The 12,832-nt window shown below is 46.5% G+C and overlaps 6 protein-coding genes across 6 annotated transcripts; 2 read left to right on the top strand and 4 right to left on the bottom strand.

Moving 5' to 3' along the window:
• Positions 1-787: 787 nt before the first annotated feature.
• Positions 788-1,795, bottom strand: BO94DRAFT_581162 (uncharacterized protein; the record flags this gene model as incomplete). The annotated part of the gene is made up of 4 exons (XM_025615378.1): positions 788-868; positions 938-1,260; positions 1,304-1,518; positions 1,602-1,795. The coding sequence occupies 4 exons, from the start codon at positions 1,793-1,795 to the stop codon at positions 788-790; spliced, it is 813 nt and encodes a 270-aa protein (XP_025472778.1).
• A 760-nt stretch (positions 1,796-2,555) lies between these two features.
• BO94DRAFT_581161 (uncharacterized protein) lies at positions 2,556-3,480 on the bottom strand (the record flags this gene model as incomplete). The annotated part of the gene is made up of 2 exons (XM_025615377.1): positions 2,556-3,052; positions 3,375-3,480. 2 exons carry the CDS (start codon positions 3,478-3,480, stop codon positions 2,556-2,558), a joined length of 603 nt encoding a protein of 200 aa, XP_025472777.1.
• A 279-nt stretch (positions 3,481-3,759) lies between these two features.
• On the bottom strand, positions 3,760-5,625 carry BO94DRAFT_142970 (DUF2841 domain-containing protein). Its single transcript, XM_025605734.1, has 5 exons — positions 5,404-5,625; positions 5,147-5,351; positions 4,820-5,089; positions 4,581-4,763; positions 3,760-4,518 (listed from the first exon to the last, which is right to left on the bottom strand). Exons 1-5 carry the CDS (start codon positions 5,515-5,517, stop codon positions 3,974-3,976), a joined length of 1,317 nt encoding a protein of 438 aa, XP_025472776.1. The 5' UTR covers positions 5,518-5,625; the 3' UTR covers positions 3,760-3,973.
• A 919-nt stretch (positions 5,626-6,544) lies between these two features.
• On the top strand, positions 6,545-8,003 carry BO94DRAFT_507489 (uncharacterized protein). The gene is made up of 2 exons (XM_025609617.1): positions 6,545-7,317; positions 7,377-8,003. The coding sequence occupies exons 1-2, from the start codon at positions 6,951-6,953 to the stop codon at positions 7,580-7,582; spliced, it is 573 nt and encodes a 190-aa protein (XP_025472774.1). The 5' UTR covers positions 6,545-6,950; the 3' UTR covers positions 7,583-8,003.
• Positions 7,589-7,843, bottom strand: BO94DRAFT_454775 (uncharacterized protein; the record flags this gene model as incomplete). The annotated part of the gene is made up of 1 exon (XM_025607619.1): positions 7,589-7,843. A coding segment is annotated over one exon (255 nt), but the record flags the coding sequence as incomplete, so codon positions are not given.
• A 2,802-nt stretch (positions 8,004-10,805) lies between the features above and the next one.
• BO94DRAFT_507484 (uncharacterized protein) lies at positions 10,806-12,429 on the top strand (the record flags this gene model as incomplete). Its single annotated transcript, XM_025609616.1, has 2 exons — positions 10,806-10,988; positions 11,051-12,429. 2 exons carry the CDS (start codon positions 10,806-10,808, stop codon positions 12,254-12,256), a joined length of 1,389 nt encoding a protein of 462 aa, XP_025472773.1. The 3' UTR covers positions 12,257-12,429.
• Positions 12,430-12,832: the final 403 nt, after the last annotated feature.

Here is a 12,832-nt window from a genome sequence, read left to right as displayed (position 1 = left end):
GCCTTAGGCGTAAAACTTTGACTTTAGGCAGAAAATATTAGCCTGAGGCAGGAATTTTACACCTTAGGCACGAAAGCATGGACCCCAGGTACATTGAAGCGGTGAAGATTCTGCTAGGTGTAAAACTCAACCATATCCTGAAATAGTAGGCGGAGAAATTTCAGGCCTCAGGCATAAGCTAAGCTCAAAGCGGTGAAAATTCTGCTAGTTATAGAAGCAATCCTTCCCCGAAGCAGTAGGCGGAGTGTTGCCTGGGTGTGGTATGAGCCTCCTTGGCAGAATCACCTGTGAAGATGGGAATCAACGTAACCGCAAAAGAACAGGATCTACGAATTGCTGACCTCACCTACACATGTGATCCCTTGACCATCTTGCCGCATCTTTACTCTTTGCCCTGTCTTCTTGCAGCAAAAGCAGGCAATGCAACAAGTAAAGACATATATGTCATAATAGCTAGACAACGAATGATACAAGCGGGGGATGAGAGTCGGGTCTGGCGGTGTCCGGATCAATAGTAAGGCCGGACCCCCATCACACGGCAAGGCTCAAGGGAATCACGATGAGAACCCATTGCAGCGATACCCGATCAGATAAGAAAGGCTATAGCAAGACTATAGGAACATAGCGACAGAGGCCTTCATAATTGTTGAAGAGCATCCTGTGTCGAGCACGATAGTAGTGTACTTGTCTGTGACGTTCAGTCCTGCGTCCGTCGTGGCGGAACGCCAAGTACGTAGAAGCGTGCCTTTCTGGTGAGCGCCTTCAATGCCGAATCGGTCAGATGCAATCACATTTGTGATAACGCTTCGACAACGTCATTGTCAGAAACAACAGCAGTAGGCAGGACGACCGAGCGCGTGGTCTCGCCCTTGCAAGGAAGGTGAGCATGAAGTTGATTGTTTGATGCAAAAGTAAGTTGGCGATTATGGCAACTGACGACGACTTTGTCATCTGGTTTGGCAATATCCCCGGGTTGTACTTCGAAAGCGTAGATGTCGTCATAGTCGTTATTGTCATGTCCTTGAGTATCATTTTGATCACTGTAGTACGCGTAATCGTCATTGTAAGGGGCGTCGTCATAGGTGTTGGATTGGGCGTACATATCTGGTGCCTGCGAAGACTCGTCTTGTGGATCTGCAGTAAAGGCAGTGTCATCGTAGACGGTCTGGTCCTCGTTGGGTGTAGTAGGGTCGGTAGTAGCAATGTAAGCTTGTTGGTTATTGTTCCGATTCCGATTCCAGGGTATCCGAGAGTTGTACCCTCCGTTGTTAGTATACACAACGATTGTTTCGACGGTCGGAACGGTCCGTATGCCAATTATTAGCATTGTAAAGGCGATCGCTCAGTAGTAGTTGACCGGGTCGAGGTCCTTGGCCTTGGTTGTTCTGGTACGGCCGATTCTGCCAACGGTTCTCGATCACGACCTCTGGAGCGTTCATCTGAGAGGTCTTTCCACAGGTAGACTTGGCCATCGAGTTGTTCAAGGAACTCGCCAAGGGTGATATCTTGACGTGGTTGCTGAATGTCGTGTCAGAGTTCGGGACTCAATCAGCTGCAGATACTATTTATTTAGTTGAACGAATCGTTGAGGTTTGCTCCACGTGCGTAGCGAATGACATCCCGAGCGAAGGTCTGGCCAGAAGAAGCCAATCTTGTCCGGTTTGAGCTGGTTGTACGCGATAGTGGTTGTGACCTCGTCAGCTAGCTCAGCATTGAGTTGGTTGGCACCAGTATTATTACCGTTGCCATTACCATTGTTGTTATTGCCTCCAGGCCCTGGAAATGCAGGTGACATAGGTGGTGGCGCAAGAGTAGGGTCTTGTCGTTGTTGGGCCTGTATGTCATTAAGGCGACAATCGAACCGAACTTTTGGAGAGTATCAGTAACTTGGTCCATTCGTTGTTGTCTGGTCAACGACAAGTCCATAATGTCTTGCATGGTAGGCTGAAGGGGTCTCGGTTGGTCATGGCCATGTCCATGTCCAGAGCCTGAAGCAGACATGGCTGGATCCTCTGTGACTGGATCTTTGTCTTTCGTTCATCTGTTTCGGAACTGAGGTCGAACGGTAGGTATCGACGAGGGAATCGTTGAAGTGGGAATAGATTCTTGGTCGGAGACAGGTTCCTCTACTGACGTGGGCCCAACGAGTGACCCTCTTAGTGACGTGGACCTGACGAGCGACGCAATTGACGCAGCTACGTCGGAGGCTTCAGAAAACGGCTCCTCGATTGGCACGGGTACTTCAAGAAGTGGTCCTTCAGTGTGCTCCCCAGTGTGATGCGTGCCAGTGTCAGTCCTAGAGGCTGAGTCCTTGGCTCGTTCTACCGTGGGACTAGGTCGACAAGCTGAGTCAAAGGCCCCTAGTAAGGTGACATCGGGGGTGTTGACTCGGGCCTAACGGACAGGTGACCCTTGACGAGAAGGAGGGAACACTGGTAGTGTTCATAAGGGCTTTGGAAAGAGAATACCACATGCAGCACCAATGACAGATTCAGGTATCGTTGAATGAAAGGTTTTTTGTGGGACGGCAGGTATTGGTACGTTTATAGATGTAGTCAGTGTTTCGACAGGAGGTCGAGGTGGAGGTTCGGTCCTCGTAGAAGCTTCGGTCCTTGCAGTCGGAGCAGAGCTCGACGTACCGCTAGGTACAGGGGTCGTTTGACAGTCTTCCTAACCCACAGAGCCGGACGTTGAAGGAGAGGTCGAAGTTGATACAGATTCTGGACATGACCTCGGACGACCGAGGGGTTTCTCAGGTTCAACACCTTGTAGTTGGTTATGATCCGACCAGGTCGAGTAATCGGAGTCTTCTGATAGGAAGGTTTGGCTTGACCGTAGGAATCCTCGGACGTTCCTGGAGGAACGGTCGATGTCCCAGTTAGGCGGGTGTGGATAAGCTCATATGGAAGGAGGGGCAGGTAATTGTAGTCCACGTAGATAAATGAGACGTTGGGGGGTGTCAAGGTCGTGTTCCAAGGCGAACCGCGAGCCCGTACGCGAGATGAAGAAGTTCCATTGATGAGATAGCTCAATTGGACGTGGCTCTTGACGTCTAGCCAACGTCATGAGGTTCGATTCGATGGTTCTGGACGCGTCTAGCGTTGACCGCGTAGGTGTAGGTGTGGTTCGACGTAGGTACCTGGCTCCCAGGAGGTCGAATCGTTAGCAAGACGAGTAAAGGAGAGAAAATACACTTGTTCAAGTCAAACATCAAGGCTTAGCGGTATCCTACTGGCCGTAGCGGACATGCTACCAGTATTATGATGAGAGCTTATCATGGGGAAGATGATGATATTGTGAACAAGGGAGTCTACTAGCTAGATGTTCTACCTAAGGCGGAGCCGGCTGGCAGTATCCTTGTGGTTGAGCCACACCAGCTCGCTCCGCAACGATCATAACCTCAACCACAACGACCACCACCGCCAAGTCCTCTGCTGCGGCTGCCATTACTGTGATCGGCTCCTCCTCCTTTACCACCATAGTCGCAATGTCCAATTGTGGAAGCGAGCTCAGATAAATCCTTATCATAGAACTAGCGGCTCATAGAAGAAGACGAGCCCAAGGGTTGAAAATATTGTTTCTCTGGAGGAACCCTGTCAGCTCGGATTGTTGTCTCCTGACCGGGATATGGAATTCAAGGCGAACCTAAGGTGGCCCCAAATTTGGAAGTTTACACTATTCGAAATGATTATTCTATGTGCTTAGATCTTGGCCTTTGACGATGTCAGACTCTAGACGTACACGTGCATAAAAAGAATGATGAGGATCATATCCGGGAACATAGAACTAAGGGAAGGATCATCAAAGGCAGCCAATGGTTTATAACTTTTGGACGGCAACAGATAGGCCATCCATTCTTTCATCCCGTGCACACACAAGAGGACTATCAGAAGCTCCGCATTGGTTCGCACCAGGCTGCGTTTTCAAGGCTGGGCCGGCCCAGCACGCGGGCGTAGACAGTTGGGCAATGTTCTCAGAGCTCAAAGTAACGCCCATTGGATAGTACATGCAAGTCTCTGGCATGGCCCGTTACAAATCCATAATCCTGAGGAATAAACCGACGGTCTCCAAAGGATGGCGTCCTGGGACCATATTGACTGGCAGAGTACTCAGCAGTGCTGACATCCGGAAAGGACGCCTGGGTCAGGTATTCAAATGAAGAAGCCTGTTCAGTATGTGTGGTCAACCCCCGAGTCACGGGTGCCTCAACAAGAACATTTGAGTTGTCTCCCAGATAGTCGTTGGATGACATGAAGAACGGTCGGTCCTGTCTCACTGGCTCTTCAAAATAAAGAGGCTCCGGCAAATGGAAAGGTTGGTCTGCATTTTCTCCCATAGAAGGCATGGTACAAAGCACTGGCATGTTGCTAGGAACTGCAGCAAATGGTGCTTCCACTTCCTCCATCTCTGTTGGCTCCTCTGGCTCGAGTTTCAGCTCAGACTCGGCAAACGAGTATGCATCCTTGTCGCTATTAGTGTGTGCTTTATGGTCCATCACGTATACAATTGTTGAGGCATCTAGCAACAGTTTAGATCGGCGTCTCTACTATATTAGGTATAGGAAGTTCGTGAACACTTACTCATTTCGCCTCGCTCATATCTTTCCTCCATCTTCCGCACCTTAAAGATCTCTTCAATAATGTTGAACTTCTCTGGTTTATCGAACTGTCTTCCACAGTCATACACAATATCTAGAAGCACGTCGGCTGTGGCCCCAATCGCGCCCAGCTGGCGCATAATATGGATCAAAAGGCTAATCCTATCTGTAGTGCCTCGTAAGTACTGATAGTTTATAGAAGCAAGGATGCCAACCATTTACCGTTCTTATTTAGATGATCTGGCTCTCTGTGCGCCATGCCAGCTGGCCACCATTCAGGCTTTGTCTTTTCTGGGTCGGCTTTGGTACCGGGGGGTGCTCCTCGTCGAGGCCGGCCGTTATAGGGGTGCTTCACTTGCTTACGCGGCTCAATGAATCTGATGAAAGCCTTTGCAATAATGCGGCAGTTGAACTGTTGGAAATGTGTCAAAGCAGTCGTGTAGTACTGTCGCAGCCGATCGGAATCACCAATTTGAAGCGCCATTTGCTTTACTGCTGTAGGTCAGACAGTCGTAGAATATATTAGCACTGTAAAAGAGATGTGCTTACTGTGGATTAAAGGCTCCTGATGCCCGGTTTTCCTACCGAGAGTCCTCAGGAAATTATCACGCACGTCAGGAGTAAAGATAGTGGCATGATGGTGTCGGATTGAAGGGGACTCGGCTACCCGGAGTTTACCCATGTTGTCCAAGAAGATCAAAGCATAGTGATCATAAGGTAAATCGATCGATGTGCGCAGGGGACTAAACATAGCCTTCGATTACCTGAATCAGCATATGAACTCAATTTCATATTGCAGTACTTACAGGATCACTCCCTAATTCGATATTATTACTCTTCATAGTGGACGAGGGCTTCTTGCCGATACCTGTCATTGGAGAAAGACCATTGAATGCCATATTAGCTATAGCACAGAACATGCACGATTTTAGGGACTGTGTATCGAGGTTGCTAGGATCACTCTAAGAAGAGAGAGTTCAACTCTTTGAGCACGAATTCACAGGCTAGTAGAAGGGTCTAGGGATAGAAGTTTTATGGAGAGAAAGAAGGCAAGTTTCCGGGAGATTGTGAGTGATGCTGTCTATTTGTATGCGTGGCCCAAGGCTACATAGTAGGTAATGGATCGAGATTGCAACTATGAACAAGAGAACCAAGACGTACTCTCTCTGCGCAGCAGAGCTTCCTCCCCTTAGGTCATTATTCACCCGATCCATAATTGATATCGCACTGAGGGCGTATTGTGGGATCTCAGCAACATGGGTGATCCTTGAATGCATTAGGCCGAAGCACTGATAGACAGCGGCTACTGGAATGGAGTTGACGACGCATACGCGCTAGAGCATTTCAGACAGGTATGACAATGGAACGAAGACAGCTGCACAGACTGTGACCATGTACAGAGCATGTAAATCAGCGTTGGACCTAGTAACCCCACTTGCTAAACACAAATGAGTTAGTCAAGATCACGGAGCTGGTTTATTCGAGTATAGGCTAAATATGTGAACATGTTGCGAGATCGAACTACGGCCCGGGATTGGGCCGCTGTCGCATAGGATTTCCACAATCACAAACTGCATGTCAGACTAGAAGTGCGTAGCTTGATAGATTCACGATAGATATTTTCTATACCAGGATTCAGTTCTTCCTAAGTAGCTCTACTACCAGTATATAAGCACTGGAGTTCGTAAATGTTCACCCAGATCGCTCTTATCTTTCCACCAGCCCAGATACATTCTGATTCAGAGTGAAGGCATGGCTAACGATCAGAGGGTAAAGCTAGGTTGAATATGCATGCTATCTTGGATGAACGAGAACTATCTAGTTACTTGCGTCATACTCTCTTCGAACAAAGGTACTCTAAGTTACATATTACATGTAAATGTTTTTCAAAACCATCAGGATGATCCAAAGTGGGACCGAGTGGGGAGGCTAAGAAATGCTCGGACTCGATCGGACAGTTCACATCATGTGTGATCCAGTTCAGGATAAAGCTGAACGACTCACATATGAGATAACGCCTCTAATACGCGATGGCTTTGGACTAGGAGGTTTCAGAGTTCGGATCCTCTCCATATGTTTCGGTAAATAGAGAAAGATCCATAAGCCCCAACTTTTTCCAAACTTTTCCAACTTTTTTTAATTTTCTCCAAGCTTTTCCAAGTGAATTCTTATGATTCCAAGTGAATTCACATTCTTTTATGTCAATAATTATCTTCCCAAGTTGATTCACATCTTTCCGATTGGAACCATCTTTTTCGATTGACTTATTCTCTACGCTTATAACGGTACAATTATCCTGACGCCTCCAATTGTTCCAAATATAGACAGTAACAGCGAAATAGCAGAGCTAACAATGGGATTGACTGCGGATAATGCTGTTGCGAAGCTCGTCGAGGTCTCTTCATTGGCCCACCACCGGGGCCGTCTCAGGGTCGCGGAGAAGAAGCGGGCCGACGACGCTCTGCAGCTTCTCGCTAACGGGAGGCCCCCAGCCGATGCAAAGGGTGCCAAGCAAAGAATCATCTACATGGAGACGCTGCTGGGTATACGGAAGGAGTTCGGAGACGTCGGGGTCATTCTCTGTGCTGCTGGCTTGGGAATAGGGGCCATCGCGAACATGAGAGACAGCGAGCGGGTATTCCTACGAAGTAAACTGAGGGAAAAGTGGGATAAACTAAGCCTCGATATTTTTCAAACCTATGCGGACCTGCTAGACCAAGGTAGGCAGCCGAACTATCTATATACCACATACTATTACACTTGGGCTAACTCATTGAAGATACGCCCTTGTCGTCTGTTGCTGGCGATGTATATGAGCTTTCTATGGAAGACGTCCAGAAAATAGTCGCCATGCCAGGTCAAATCACCGGAATCATACGGCTGACCGAACCCTACAACGGTTATCAATCGCCTTTTGTCACAATTCCATTATCCAAGGAACTTGCAGAGTCCTTGATTGTTAACCGCGAAAGAATCCTCGAATAAGAACCTTTACTTTCCCTCCTTAGCTAGAACATACCCAACCTCGATATGTCCGGAACCTCTCAACCACAAGTTACGGTTCCAACGAACAACGACAAGATGACCAGCAAATTCAGTCCCGACCATGTCGATATATGTTCTGTCATCGTCCGTGATGTGGATCGCACCTTGGTTATGTATAACATCGACAATAACCGCAACAGCTGTTGATGGAGGTTTTATGCGAGTTCTTCTGGGGAGTGTGGTCCACTCTATACTTTCGCAACCATTGTCATTTATCTATACAAGGAGCATAGAAAATGATTAGCATAACTCGTTTCAACTTGGTTCTGAAGATGTACCTTCTCAGTAACAACATTTAATAGCGATTCTCGTGGGGTGGGTTCGAGTTTGTACTTGTCTATCGTGTTTGTCATATTTGAACTGCTCTCAAGAGCCTATCACCCGTAGTCGATCTCGTTGGAGATGGATGAACCAGATATTGCGTTCTAATGCAGAACTTGACCGCGGGAATGTCAGAAAATACCATGAAACTCAAAAGCAGCAAAGGTCAACAAGCTTGCGCGATTTTAAGGAAACAGTTCGAATCACCTGAGGTATGTGGCAGCATCGATCATCTTAGTTAACCATGTAATATGCTGTTCCCATCCGCTCACGCCTGATATGGATTGCAGTGAATTTGATGAGATTTGTAGAAGAGAAGTTTCTGGTCAACGTGGGAATGAAACCGAACAGCTGGGTGCTGTTTGAGGCCAACGTTTCTGCAAAGGTAACAGAACATATCAAACGGCATTAATTGGGGGGCAATGCATACAGTGTGTCAGATAGTAGGCTGAGAAGATTTTCAAGTCATGCAAGTGAAACGTCAGGTTACCACTTCAAATGAGCGAGGGGCATGACTCGCGGAGCGGATGGCGGGCTCGGAATTACGATTTTCCCCGAAGGGATTGGGCGAGAAGAGTTCGTCTCCGGATAAAGTCCCAGCTAAAATATCTATGCTTCCATCTCCCTTGGGGGTTGCCCAGAACTGGGTCGCAAGAGCATGAGATACTCAGAACAGTCGTAGGCCAGTCTCTTCCTATTATTCATCAACTGGGAATCATGTGATCTCAGGCCACGTCATCTCGTCCGTGCTGTAACTACCAGCAAGCCACACAGCATGGTCCCCATAGGTCTATCATTCTTAATGTACTTTCATCGTCTGCTTTTAAATGAGTAGTAGAATAGACAAGCAATAACAGCAGGCCCTTGTTTTCAATCTTTTCCATAGCGTCGGAGATTACAAGCTGCCTACATCTCTATTAATATGTTGTGTGGGCTATTTTGATGGACGACGGGAAGTTGAAGCGGCATAATTGAGGCGGTGAAAGATTTCCTACCATTGCAGCGGGCATGAATGCCTAATATTGTTAGTCATGTTCCTCCGGCCCCCATTCTACTTCGTAGTAATAATGAACGGTCGATGGTATGGAGTAGATTGCTGCATAGTAGATGGGAGGTATTGGTTTGGTTAACTAGGTAACTGCAAGCAACAAACGCGTGGATGGTAATGCCTCGGAGGGGTCCCCGAGGGAGTTGCTACAGCCTGTGCATCCAGCTAGGGCCGGGTTAATATTGGGGCCGAAGTCCGCATGCCTCCCTACTTATATAGAGACTCTTGACGGTTCATAGTTCATACGTGAGAAGCCCAGTGCATCTAGATCTCAGTGTGGATACGCCAGAGTACTGTAGTAACGAGGAAGCCATGGAGTGGGGACAGCTGGGTCCCACTTGCGTAGGTGGAGTAGCTTAGTTCCTTTTCTGGATAGGGTTCTCTCCGCGGAAAGATTTGTTGAGGAGAACAGAGCATCCTACCCAAATAGTTAGGATTACTGCTGTCAGGTACCTGTCAGACTGGTAAATTACAGTATAGATTAAATTAGGAGAACGAGTCGAGTAGGTTACAATACCACTCTCTAGACCATTTCGTGTCTATGTTTGAGTCCAGTCACAAGTGATAGGGTAAAGGCACAGAAGTATTGGAGTCCTCACTATTGCTAATAATCAGGTGTATCTTGCTTCTTCATCCTTTGTTGGTACATCTAGAAGCATTCCCAATCAGGTCATATATTTAGCAGGTCCTTTGATAGGAGTAATGATCATTCTTATATCAGAATACATAAATACCTGAACGATTACATTTGCCAGAATGATGTCAGGTATGAGGTATTTAACGTTCTATTATTTATCTTCTTTCTATTGTCTGATCCTTCTGTACTTTCTCATCCTATCTATAGGGAGACACTGGAAGATAAAAAGGAAGCTAAGTACTTCGTAGTTTAACACTAACTGTCTAGGCCTAGGTCCAAGAATAACTTTGATCCACTTATCTAAGTGAACTAATATTCGAAAACTTCAAATAGATCCCAAGTCCATTACTATGGGGTTCTTCAATATTCTGTTCGTCTTCCTCGATCATTGCACTGATACAGCCATTTATCTCTTTACCAGATGGTATAAGGCATTACCAGTGATTTTTTTCTGTACTGGCTAGGGATATTTCCACACGTTTGCCGTCTGCTGCTCATTATAGTATTGATCTATTATTTCTACTGGTTCTATACATCATTGAGCCAGCTATTCTATGGAACGGCTCGAAATGCTTCTACCATTATTGATGTATGTCTCCTATGGAGTCTTATCTTTCTAATACATATATCGAGCTCTTGAAAGAAACCGATATACTTCCCTTTACTAACACAACTCGTTATAGGGGTTCAAATATGGGCAGAGGATGCTATGACACCACGGGTGTTAAAAAGCCTGCTACACCACAACCACTACCAACAACGATTGAAGGAATTCCTACCGAACTTACCCGCTGAAGGACAAGTATTAGGAGGAATTGTGTTACTATCTTCCTATTATCTGCATGTTAAGTTACTCAATATAAATCAATAGCACTTCTTTTTATTGCATTTCATTGTGGCTAAGGTGGTGGAGTGATGGATCCTTGGATACATTAGATATTAAAGAAAGGTGCACGTACTGAGGAAATATGGGTTATGCTTAGTTAAAGCACGTTATGATGAAATATATGTTATAGATCCTGGTAAGGAATAGTGAAAATAAGTGATATCTGGGGGGTCAGTAAATCACCGGATGTTATATATCACGTGCCTACCCCGCTCACACGAAAATAGAGCTAAACGGATTGCTCCGTTAGCACCTCCAAACTCAACTTAAGATGGAGGGAGATGGTTATAGCTTCCTTGAAGGGGTATCATCACCTTCTAAAAAATCTATCACAGATCTGGAAAATGTACAACGTGGAGAAAGACCGACAGCCTTTGGAAACTTTACAATATGGCGAAATCCCGGTTCGAGATTCTCCACTTTAGTCCGCAACCACATGCACCAAGGAGCTGCAGTACGTTATCCATTGTTGTGTACGGTACTGCTATTATATGTTAATGTACTAATTAATCCTAGTCCCTGTTGTTCTACGAAGGAAAGTTCATAAATAAACATCATTATATAGAGCCGAGAATTGTCCGCTACGACGGTGAAAACACCCAGCCACAGACCTTTGTCATTGGTACTCCAAGTGATAAGAGAACTCAGCTGGTTATCCTATTTCGTCCACTCAAAGAGGTGCTCTGTAGTGGTAATGGTTTCTTTGAAATATGTTCTGGCTCCTTTGCTTGGAACGAACACCAGGTATATGATTGGCTCCAGCCGGGTACCAATCAGTCTGGTTCAAAGTGGGAACCAATTTCAGTCAGCCATGATCGGGTTTTGGTTGTCCGAGCAGGCACACTGGTTCGATTTGGTCCGGGTAAAGGCCCGTGTGATTTCGTATGCATGGGCTACTCCAACAGCCAGGCAAGCCTTACGCCAAGTGACATTGAGTTTGAATTATTGGTTGCCCCGTTCCTGCGACGTATCCCTGAACACAAGAGACTACAGATACTTTCCAGGCCAGCACTACAGGTCCAGGATCAGGGATACCAGGGCCTAAGAACAATGGAGAACAACGGTGATCCACACCTCTCTAATCCAAACACGGAGTTAAACCCACCTTTCCGGAAAGACTGGAACACGATTACACAAGTCCTCAAAACCTTGCGCAATGAGGAACAACAGATGATTCGTTTCTTTAATGGCGATCGATTCGAGGATATCTTCGCAAGCAGCTCACCCGATAATGTCTACAGCCAAACCCCTAAATCTGAGAAGCTTCGTTATCTACTTGACGTCCAAACGAAGACTTGGCAGTATTTCAAAGATTATCCGGATTTTGATACTAGAAAGGACAATATTAAATTCTGGGAAAATATCTATCGTGAAGGTTTCCGTGGTGGAATGCAGAGTGCCTTTGCATCTAAATACCGCTATGATGAGAAGAGTACACGAGCTATACTAAATCGGGGTGGAAAGATCCAGGCTCTCACAAGCGAGCTCAAGGAGCCTGGACTAGCCCCATTCCTTCTTCCGGTTGTTGATCGCCTCAGTGAGATTTCATACCCCAGTATGAAAAGACTTAGTGACGAGATAATGAAAGAATTTCCCGGTATCTTGCAGGCAAGTTCATTGATACGCGGAAAATGGGAAATGTATGTAAAGACATATTTGATGTTTATGACGGATATTGAGGCAGATGTTTCTTCCAATCCCTGCAGCTGTGAGGTGGAATAAATTCCAGCATTGATTCCGACAGGAAGGAAAGGAAGAGCGAAGAGAAGGAAGGGGCGAGAAAGAATGACACCCTAGCCAGGGTTACCCTACACCTACCATGATTGGAGGATACTCCGTCATTGAGTCTATATTGTGGGGCTGTTTTCGCAGAGTGGGCCTATTTGATTTGTCTTACACAGTACTCCTAGCCGCACGCACGGAGTAGGTAGAACCAACAAGTACTAAGTTTTCCCATTCGAATCAGCCGTCAGCGGCACCCTGGTACAGGTTGCTAGGTAGTATCCTACCCTGACTACAAGGAATTGAAACAGGATGCTTGCAGCCAGCTAATATGCCGGAATTGTATATTACTGGAAGGGATATCTCTCGACTACCACGCCTTGCCTATACCAAGTCCGATCGGCCTTTGCCGAGGAAGACCCGGACCATGGATGGCCTGTGTGCACATGATATGTAAGAAACAGGCCATAGCTGAATTTTTTCTTAGTGATGATGTACTAGGGCGTAGGATAAGGGCCGGTGTATGGAAACGTAGCACGGATAACTCGGATTACGCAAAAGCTGGTGGAATGGGGA

This window comes from Aspergillus sclerotioniger (assembly GCF_003184525.1).
Source record: "Aspergillus sclerotioniger CBS 115572 chromosome Unknown BO94scaffold_2, whole genome shotgun sequence".
Taxonomy (NCBI): Eukaryota; Fungi; Ascomycota; class Eurotiomycetes; order Eurotiales; family Aspergillaceae; genus Aspergillus; species Aspergillus sclerotioniger.
The sequence above is the reverse complement of the archived record's forward strand: the minus strand, read 5'-3'. Positions and strand labels throughout refer to the sequence as shown.